Source organism: Meles meles, chromosome 8, assembly GCF_922984935.1.
Source record: "Meles meles chromosome 8, mMelMel3.1 paternal haplotype, whole genome shotgun sequence".
Taxonomy (NCBI): domain Eukaryota; kingdom Metazoa; phylum Chordata; class Mammalia; order Carnivora; family Mustelidae; genus Meles; species Meles meles.
This window is the reverse complement of record NC_060073.1, coordinates 104,943,033-104,953,357: the sequence shown is the minus strand read 5'-3', so window position 1 is coordinate 104,953,357 and position 10,325 is coordinate 104,943,033. Positions and strand designations below refer to the sequence as shown.

The following is a 10,325-nucleotide window of genomic DNA, read 5'->3' as shown; positions in this document are numbered from 1 at the left end:
CTCCCTCCTCCCATCCTGCAAAGGGAAAGTGAAAGAGAGAGGAAATGGGATCCCTTCCCTCTGTTCCCCCCCAAAAGTTCTGTCCCACACCAGACAAAGGTAACTCCAGCCTTATGGCTCTCCCGGCCACCTGAAGTGTGAGGATTTCAATATTTATTCAACATGTCCTGTCTGATCTCAGTTCTTTCTGTTCACTTCTTGTTACAAGGAGCCTGCTATGCTGAAAGGAAAAGGACTGATAGAGAGGGATGGGCATCCTCTTGGCTCCACCAACCGTCCCAACCTACCCTCAAATGCCCATATAGGAAATATACCTACAGGAACAACAAGAAGAAAAAGACAACACTTTATTGTCACCACTGGGAGCACCTGGCTCCCCCCCACCCCCGCAGTCTGCCCTTACTAATCAGAATACTTAATTTATAGTCAAATATCAAGTAATTTTAAAGCCTGTGTCCCTATCCCTGGCTAGGGTTCTATCCCCAGGCCCAACATATTCCTTGAGAGTCCGAGTCGTGGATAACTGCATAAAAGTGGCAGTATCCCACCTCAGGAGGCTGTAAAGACGGGACGGAGAGGGAGCGTGGCAGCTGAAGGAAGCCACAGGCAAAGTCCAACAGTCAGTAGAGGGCAAGACATGCCCCAGATGTCAATAATCACAGCGAAACGGAATCACTAAGTATAAAATCTGGGGGAGAAGAAGAGGTGGTGGGTAGAGGCCTGGGCCAGGAGGCATTCCTGGTCAGGAAAGAGGTTGGCCTGAGTCAGGAACCCTGCAGATTGTGCAGTAAAGGGCAAGCATCGGGGGACTCAGACATCGTAGAAGAGCCGGACAAGCTGGTACCGAATGGAGAAGGTGACGGCACTGCCAAGGATCTGTGAGGAGAAACACGCTAGAGTCAGCACCGTGGAGAAAGGGAAACAAGGAGCTATAAAGCTCTTCCCCGACCACACCTGGAGCAGCAGCAGGAGCAAGGTCAGGTTTCTCTCATGCATGGGCCCGATGACCTTAAGGAGCAAGTTGATGAGGGTCATGTTGTTACACTCCGTGAAGCCACCATCCTCATGCTCGCTCTGGCGCACCGTCACTAGCTGGAGGCTCTCTGCTACCTGGAGGGGCCAGAGGTGGAGAGAACTTCAACTCTGCTTCAGCAACGGAGATCTGCTTTGTACTTCCAAGCTCCCCTTGGATCTGATGCAGGCCTAGGATCCCCAGTCCCTGAATTCCGAATGACGGCCTAGAGCCTTACCTCCTTGTTACCCTGTTACCTTTAGAATAAAGGTGCCCAAGAAAGAGAGGTTCTTGGTCTTGAACTTGGAATAGCTCATCTCCAGTTTGCCTGTCTTGGTATTGAGTCTGCAGGGGGAAGAGAGCTTTATGTGACTGGGCCACTATTCCAAGAACTCTCCTCACTGAGGTCAATTAATAGGAAGAGCACCAAACGTGGCATCAAACGACCTAAGATCTATTTCTGGCTCTGCTTACTACTGTGTGATCAGAGCTGATTAAATTATGTAGGTGAATGTGCTCTGTAATTTAGAAGGGCTAACCATGCGGAAAGAGCCCTTCTTTGGGCCCATTCCCTTTGCACAGCAGATGTATAAGGCTGGCTTTATGCATCCCAAGTGAAAAAGCTACGATGTCCCTTTCAAGCCCCGAAGTGGCTACCTGGGAATACGGTGGCGAGGGCATGGTATGATATGCAGGAGCTGAGGCAGTGAGTAGAGGAAGTTGAACACCTGGGGCATGAAGAAGAGTAGCATGGTCTTGCTGAAGTGTCCCAAGATGCCCACCACGGCAAAGGTCATGCCAGCAAAGTAACAGAAGGTATCTCCCACAAACACCCGTGATGGGTACCTGTGTGGGGGAGAGGATCTGAGCCAGTGGCGGAGGCACTATCCTTCTTGTCTCTCACATTACACCCCCTGGGCCCTGGGCTAGCCCTGACTCTAGTTCTGGCCCAGAGGACATTCTAGCTCTTCCAGCAACTGTCCAGGACCCAACACCCTGCATTCATCTCTTCTGGGGGCTTCACAGCACTTGTTTCTAACTGCGACTGGGCAGGGAGCAATTGAAGAATATTTCCAACTAGAGACCCAGAAAACACTCAACATAGGTGTGCGCAGGGTTAGCCTCTCCAGGAGCTGGGTCATGACCAGAACCATACTCATTCTACAATCACATAGCTATCCCCCTAGCCACAGGCCCACTTACCAGTTATGGTAGAGCAATCCCAAGGTGGTGAAAAAAAAGGGTATCATGAAGTAGAGGGAAAAGACATGATCATCTCGACAATCACCTTTGGAAGCAGGAGAAAAAGAAAAGGAGAAGTTGATAGTACTTCTCTGCATATCTGGGTCCTATTTTTGTCTCTAAGTTCTGTCGCAAGGGGTACTCTCCATGTCTCTCAAGTCACATTCAAGAACTCACTACTCCTTTTGTGTCACCCAGGCAATTCCTAATATTCCACCCTCGTTCATGAACCCTTCCTAAATGAGGTACTGTCTTCAGTTTGGTTTAGATCAGTCAGACCTAGGTTTGAATACCAGTTTTACTTCCTGTGTGACCTCGATCATGACACATTTAAATTCTCTTGCCCCCAGTTTCCTCCACTATAAAATATGGTTCACAAGAACCCCTGCCACATGTTACGAAATTTAAATGAGATAATGTTTTAAAAGTGGGTTTTTTTTTTTTTTGAACATTTTATTCATTTGTCAGAGAGAGAGAAATAGCGCACAAGCAGACAGAGTGGCAGGGAGAGGCAGAGAGAGAAGCAGGCTCCCTGCTGAGCAAGGAGACCGATGTGGGACTCGATCCCAGGACCCCAGCTAGGAGCATGACCTGAGCCAGAGGCAGCGACTTAACCCACTGAGCCACCCAGGTGCCCCTAAAAGTGGTTAGTTTTAATAAGGATTGATATCCATCAGCCAAAGACACCAGAAACACACTTGCACTCAAAGCTGGGTCTACTGACTTGTAACAAGGGAAACATTGGAGACTACATGCCACAGGCAACCATGGGATGCCTCAGTAAGGAGGTACTAGGAGGATTTGTTTTAAGTGATTCTGGTGAGAAAGCAAGGAGGTGGAGTTTTGCCCTAGACTGGGTGCTGTCAATCGAAATAATTGTATAAGTGAGCATCTCAGTTTTGCCTAAAAAACACGAGGAACTGTTATCAGAAGGAAGCAGCAATTGCTCCCGTTAGCCAGAAGAGGGAGACCTTAGTCATCTTTGAAGGATGCACAAAATGTGGTTTGGTCTATACTTGGACATGTTTAGGGAGGGACCTGGGTTTACTCTATATCATGGTCATAGACTGACCCTGTCTGACTTAGAAGTTCTGTGAAATGGTTTATATTCAACAGAAGACTATGGCCTACCTATTAGTGCCAATCCAACTAAAAATGACAGGGCTGCTATTTTTCTTTCTTAACATTTAATATATCTTCATATATTGCTTTCCCCCCCCAGAACTCCCCAAAGCCAGGTATCAGGCAACTTCCTTAGCACTCAGACTTCTCTTCTCTCCCTACTCCCAATCCCACCTACCTTCCAGCTCCACCAGATTGAAGATGATGATGGAAGCAGCAATGACTAGTGACTGGCCAGCCTCTAGGCCATTAATTCCTGCTAGGATATTGATGGCATTGGTACAGAACACTGCCAGCAGCCCCATGTAGACATAGTACAGGATCCCTGGGGGAAGAAGACAGAAGTGTGCCACCCATAGAAATGGGGACTTAAGGATATTCTGCTGAAAAAAGTGGTGGGGACAGAGGATTGGACGAAGGACCAACAGAAAGGATCTTAGAAGACACAGGGACAAGTCAGGGACACTTGGAGGAGAATCGAGTACCAGGAATGATGCTCTGCTAAATATCTCCCAAGGTGAGGGTGCCCTGAAGCAGGGGCCACAGGGGCAGTGGTGGCAGGGCTACTCACCCAAGTCCAGGTGCAGGCCAAGAATGGGCCGGAAAGGCTTGGGCACCACAATGGTCGTGTTGCCAAAGTTGGTGAAATAGACCATGAGAAGAGGTAGTGAGGCAGCTGTAGGCAGCAGCAGCTTATGACGCCAGCGCAGATTCAGTACATCGTCCGCAAAGCCCAGGAAAATCATGCAGCAGATGGCAAGGAGCGCACCTATCAGGGCCACAAACTGGGGGAGGCTCGGGCAGGTCACAGCTCAAGCCTACGCCCACTTCACCTTTCAAAACTACCTGTCTTTTTGCTCAGTTCCTCAGCCCCTCCACCCAAACCCAAATAACCCCAGCTCTCTCAGGTAGCTTCCAGATCCCGGCCACAAGCAACCGCCCCCACTCATCCACTTACTTCATGGTGCGGGAAGGCTTTACATCGCTCCTCCATAAAGCAGTTCAGGAAAGGGAAAGGGATGAAGCAGAAGAGGATGATAAGGAAAACAGCACCGCTGATCACTCCCTGGGACTCTGGGCTGTGGCCCAGCAGCAAAGGGGGGGGCGGGGCGGAGGGAGAGGAAAGGGGCGTGGTCACTCACTAGTGCGGGCACACCAGTGCTGGCCCACCTAATGAGGAAAGAGGGTGGGGAAGGGCACCAGCGCTGGAATCCCTGATACACCCGAGGGTCCCCTCAACCACAACATCCCTTCCCAGTGTTAGCCAGTGCTGCCCTTCATCTCCCAGAATCCCGAGCTGTCGGCGGAGTTAGGGCTCGGTCTCCGCGGGGTCAGGCACCCCAGTCCCCGCCCGTGCCCTGCGGGCCCCTTCCTCTGCCCGTGCCTCCCGCCCAGGACCCGGGTGCCACCGCTCACATTTGCTGCCGGCCGGTTTTGTTGAGGTCCTGGCCACAGAGGTGCGCGGCGATGAAGTGGCCACGGAAGGCGGGGATGAGGGTGACTGTGGCCACAAATCCCAGCAGCGAGCCGACCAAATTCACCAGTAGCGGCATTGGCAACTCCGGGAAGGCCCACATGACGCCCAGGCAGGGGCCCCGCTCTGCCACCTCCTCAGCTAACTGACAAGCCGGCGGAAGCCTTGAGCCTCCGGCAGAGAGGAGTGGCCGCTCCCCGCAGGCTGGGTCTTCCCACAGCAGCCTGAACGAAACCTAACAACTCTGACTTGAGGCGCGCTCAGGACTCCCGCGAGCCTCTACAGCGCAACCTCGCCTGTGACCACACTGCACTTGCATACCCACTGTTTCCTCCCGGATCTTGTTCGCAGAGCAACCAGCGTCCCGAAAGGCGGCGGCGGCCATTTTTAATATGGGCAAGTAAAGATGGGGGGCCCAAATTGTCCTTTAAACTGCGTCTTTATTTGAGAGTGTTCACCGCGAGGGTATTGGGAAAACAACTAAAGACAGACAAACAAAAGCGGATACTCTCCTAACGCCATATTAAAAATGTATAGCCCGAAGAGGACAACTCTTTGCCCGATTCCAAGATGAACACCTCCTGTCCCACGTGTCTGACAGCGCTTACTCCTGGTTCCACGTCAGTTTTAGGTCCGCCGGCCGCAGCGGGTCACGTTTAAAGGGCCAGTACCCCGCGTTTCCTCTGGGCTACCTCTGGAGCGGGGAAGATGGCTCTTGGAAGCAACGGGGAAGGCAGGAGGGACGAGGGTGAGGAGCCTCTCCTACTCGCGGTAGAAAACCTGTTGCCAACGTAGTCCGAAGTCAAGATAAACGCAGCTTAGTTCCCGGGAACGCAGCTACACTTCAGAAGCTGCTGTAAATTCTAAAGCCGAGACACTTGATAAGTCCCTCCCACTCCTCCCACTCCTCCCACTCCCTGTTTTTCTTGTCCCCGATTCAGGTACTTTGCCTTCATCATCCCACCGCCTTCTGCCCCCGCAGCAGCAGTAGTTGCCGGGCAACCCAGCGGGGCACTTCACCGCTGAAGGGACTGGCAGTGCTCTCCGCTCTTGAATTTAACACGGGACTTGGCTTTCCTTGGTCCGCCATTGTGCCAAGCTCCCAAACCGAGGCGAGGCTGTGGCTAAGGAAGCAAGAGAATCAGCCCCACACGTGGCTTCCTGTGGGCCCTCTTCCTCCAGGTTACCGTGCCTTCTGCTTGCACCTGTGCCCTTGCAAATAACAGTTCACCAGCTTCATTCCCTTTCATTCACCAGCGGGGGCTCAGTGGAAAATGATTTACGTTCCATAGAGAGGTAACCACCATCTGGGACTACGGCGACAACTTAAGTATCCCCACTTTGTCCGCTCTCAGAAATCCCATGCTCCAGAAGTCAGGGTCAGGTTGACTCTTTTTAGGCCAAAGATGGTCTCTCCTGCTTCTCAAAACTACGTGTTAAATGCCCCTCCTACTTAAAGGCAACTCTAATTAGCAACAAAAACTGCCTATGTATGAAATATACTTAATATACATATAGTAATCCCAGTAACATACTTGATAGTATTCCACCAGATTTTCAGTAACTCTTATTCCACTGGGTGTGTGTGTGTGTGTGTGTGTGTGCATGTGTGTGCATGTGTACATGCATTTGTGTCTTTTAGACTGGGAACTCCCTGGAGGCAAGTGTTTTCTACTCCACGGAGTATCCCCATGGGGCTAAGGACACAGAGCTATCTGTATACAAGGCATCATCCCACACAATGAGTCTGGGTCTTAAAGAAGGACAAATGGCAATTGGAGCACATGGAAAGAGCAATTAGTTGTGACCGGGGGAGGTAAGTAGTCTCTCCACAGATTTCAGTAGGTGGCAAGAGTGGAAGGGCCTCCCAAGTAGGGGAAGTGAGACTCCAGGAGCAGGTGGAAAGGAGGAGTTTGTGGGAGCCTCAGAGGAGGCAGCATTCAGTTATCTTGTTGATTGGGAGCAGGCTGAGACTCCCAGGAGGTTGGAGGGACAGCGTATCTATTTCCTTCCTTATTAGGAGTTCAGTCCTAATAAATCTTCCTTCCAACCTGGCATCAGGAAACTCTGACTCTGCTCCAAGAGATCATTAGCCACCCCCCAACCCCCCTATAACCCCTACTGGAACAGGGTTGGGAGGGGACTTGTTCAAAGACAAATCACTAGAGATTCCTCATCCAGTATACATGTTACCATCAGAACATGGTTACTGGGGTACTAGCATTACAATATTTTTGTTCCCATGATGGAAAATGCCCAGTTGATTATCAACCTAATTAAGAGAAGCAAACACAGGACTTGGCCACACTTGAAATTTTGTGCATTTCCTGGTAAAAATTCAAAACATTTGCCTGAATGTTAAAGCTAGTCCTAGAATTCACAGATCAGGTGAGTTGTCAGTGGCTTCTGCTGGTTTCTTGGGCTGAGTAAACAACATCTGGGAGGGTGTCTCCTACTAGGAGGCCCTGAGTGCCTCCCGCTGAGCAAGGCCAATCTGTTGTTAAGTTGGATTGCCTGTTGAAGTCCGTCCCAAATATGTCTTACAGTGCCTAAAAAGTCCATGAGACAGCTTTGGATAGTCTGGGGCAATGACACTTGCAAGACCCTATCCGTGGCTCTTTCCAGGCAGTTGAGTTACTTTTCCCCTTTCTTCCTGCTTCTCCCCTATCAGTGTATCAGAAGTTGTTAGCTGAGGGGTGCCTGTGTGGCTCAGTCATTAAGCCTCTGCCTTTGGCTCTGGTCATGGTCCTGGGGTCCTGGGATCTGGCTCCCTGCTCAGTGAGGGGCCTGCTTCTCTCTCTCCCACTCCGCCTGCTTGTGTTCCCTCTCTCTCTGTTTCTCTCCCTCTGTCAAATAAATAAAATCTTAAAAAAAAAAAAAAAGTTGTTAACTGAAAGCAAGCCCCAAGATCTCCCATTCCATTGAGATAACATGAGCTTTCAAAAGATGCAAACAATATAGAAATTCTTAGTGTTGGCATGTATAATGGAATGTCTTGTTAGACTTAAAATTACAAAGGATTTACTAATCCCTACTATATATGTGGGAAACTTTTAAGTACTGCCCGGACACAAAGTGATATAAATGCACTCCCCTTCCCCACAGCAAAGAGTCTGCTTTAGCATATTAAAGCACCTTAGTTAAATATGAGGAAAGACAGAGGACTGTGACAGGGGCCCCACTCTTTTTTTTAAAAGATTTTATTTATTTGTTTTATTTTATGGAGTTGGGACAGAGGGAGAGGGAGAGAATCCCAAGCAGACTCCACACTGAGCATAGAGCCTGACATGGGGTTCAATTCCACAACCCCGAGATCATGACCTGAGCCAAAACCAAGACTGGAACTGAGCCACGAAGGTGCCCTTACAGGGTCCCCGCACTTTTTTTTTGTTAAGATTTTATATATATATATTTAAAGATTTTATTTATTTATTTATTTATTCATTTATTTGACACAGAGAGAGAGAGAGAGAAAGAGTCAGCACAAGCAGGGGGAGCAGGAGAGGGAGAAGCAGGCTCCCCGCTGAGTAGGGAGACCAGTGTAGAGGCTCAATCCCAGGACCCAGATCATGACCTGAGATGAAGGCAGACGTTTAATTGACTGAGCGACCTAGGCGCCCCAAGATTTTATATATATTTTTAAATATTTATTTCCTTATTTAAGAGAGAGAGAGAGAGAGCGTGCATGCCAGCACAAGCAGGGGGAGCAGCAGGCAGAGGGAGAAAAAGAAGCAGCCTCCCTACTGAGCAGGTTCCATCCCACAAGATCCCGGGGACCACAACCTGAGCCAAAGACAGACACCCAATGAACTGAGCCACCCAGGCACCCAAAGATTTTTTATATTTGAGAGAGAGAATGAGAGAGAGAGAGAATGAGCAGGGGGAGGGGAAGGAGGAGGGGGACAGGGAGAGAGACAAGGGGAGCAGGGAGGGAGCCCGCTGAGTACGGTGTCCAACATGGGGCTGAATCCTAGGACACCAAGATCATGACCTGAGCAGAAGTCAGACATTTAACTGACCGAGCCACCCAAGCGGCCTGACAGGGTTGCCACTCTAAAGCAGCTTCCTCGTGAGTGGGGAAAGCAGACATAAACAATCAGCTAGACTCTACGACAGAATAAGTGCTAGAGATCTAAGTAACAAGTGGAAGGAAGAGTAGTGGGGCTAACGTGGGAGACTCGTGTGAGACTGAACCGTGAAGCAGTGTCTGGCCACCCAGGGCCCAGTGCTTAGTGGAGGAGTTCAGGAAGTAAATCCAAGAACTCAGAGAACTGAGATCCCTAGGAGGTTAGAGTGTTCCTGAAGAAGGATTCCTGGAGAGGAGTGTCTGCATAGTGAAACTGTGCACCTAGGCAACTTCTTATATAACCTGCTTCCCTAGCTCTATCCACTTTGCCCAATGACAGCTTATTCTTGGGGTCTGGCCCTGAGTTCTCTCCTCCCTTCATTGCATGTCTTTTCCTCCCTTTATGATTAGAAACTTGCATTCTCAGGGCACCTGGCTGGCTCAGTTGGAAGAGCATGAGATTCTTGATCTCAGGATCATGAGTTTGAGCCCCATGTTGGGTGTAGAGATTAACTTTTTAAAAATTAATAAACTTTAAAAATGCTAGGACTCTTCCATGATTTTTGGTGTCCAGTGATGATGCACGGGCAGGGTTATATCAAGGCTTGTCCATCACCAGCCATCTCCCCATCGTTCCTTACAGTGAATTCCTAGCATCCCAGGCTACCCCACCGCCTCCTCTGGTTCAGGAACCCTGTTGCTGACCTGCCAGATCCTGCCTAGCTCTGCAGCCCCACACTTTAGAAGGCATTGTATTCCCAGATACTCATTCCTTGGACTACTGACTGGATTGGGGAGAGAGATTAATACCTTCCCTGTTACCTATCTGAGAGCTGAACACTTGGTCATATGTAGCTGGAGAAGAAGGGTCTCTTGGGGAATGGGGGGGGGGTTCCTTTGAATCCTGTTGCAAGAGTTCCCTCCCCCTCCCTTCAGAGGGAAATGACAAGCCCCCGTCCTATATGAATGGAATCTACTTCCTCAAATCTAGGAAAAATGATGGATCCTGAGGCCAGAGTGTACCTGTAGCATCATTTTGTGTGTGTTTGTTGGGATATCACATATTTGGATGGCATCGCATTTTCTGGCTGAATCTATTGATAGTCCACTGCTACACTGCCAGCTCCCTTCTCATTACCACCTCTTCTACACGTGCTCCATAGGCAGGAGCTGTTACTATGGAAATATATTATTTTTAAAAACAGAAACAGCCCCAGGCTTGGGAAGGATCTCCAGAACAAACCCACACGAGCAAGGAGCTTCATTGGGTGTTCCTGAATCCCAGCTCCTAGTGGGAGGGAGGTGGTGGTGGTGGAGGGGTCTTAATATTCCGTGTTCTATTCTCGAGTCTACCAGGTTCAGGTTCTTTCCGGTCGGTATCTCCTGGACTACTGCCAGGCACTTCTATC

The 10,325-nt window shown here is 49.8% G+C and overlaps 1 protein-coding gene across 2 annotated transcripts; it reads right to left on the bottom strand.

Annotated features, from left to right (window-relative positions):
- Positions 1-329: 329 nt before the first annotated feature.
- On the bottom strand, positions 330-5,647 carry DPAGT1 (dolichyl-phosphate N-acetylglucosaminephosphotransferase 1). Of its 2 annotated transcripts, XM_046014501.1 has the most exons (9): positions 4,793-5,641; positions 4,335-4,455; positions 3,948-4,161; positions 3,555-3,701; positions 2,216-2,300; positions 1,670-1,858; positions 1,270-1,357; positions 955-1,110; positions 330-876 (listed from the first exon to the last, which is right to left on the bottom strand). In XM_046014501.1, exons 1-9 carry the CDS (start codon positions 4,951-4,953, stop codon positions 811-813), a joined length of 1,227 nt encoding a protein of 408 aa, XP_045870457.1. In that variant the 5' UTR covers positions 4,954-5,641; the 3' UTR covers positions 330-810. The 2 variants fall into 2 exon arrangements, with proteins under 2 accessions (XP_045870457.1, XP_045870456.1); XM_046014500.1 differs by having other exon boundaries at positions 330-1,110; positions 4,793-5,647.
- Between the last annotated feature and the right edge of the window lie 4,678 nt (positions 5,648-10,325).

Bases quoted from the DNA above. Each gene is read 5' to 3' on its own strand.
- DPAGT1 (XM_046014500.1), bottom strand. From the start codon at position 4,953: ATGTGGGCCTTCCCGGAGTTGCCAATGCCGCTACTGGTGAATTTGGTC. The intron at 3,702-3,947 runs GTGAGTAGCCCT...TTCTTCCCCCAG, and splicing joins TGGCCTGCACCTGGACTTGG to GGATCCTGTACTATGTCTAC. The intron at 2,301-3,554 runs GTAGGTGGGATT...CTGCTTCCAAAG, and splicing joins CAATCTGGTGGAGCTGGAAG to GTGATTGTCGAGATGATCAT.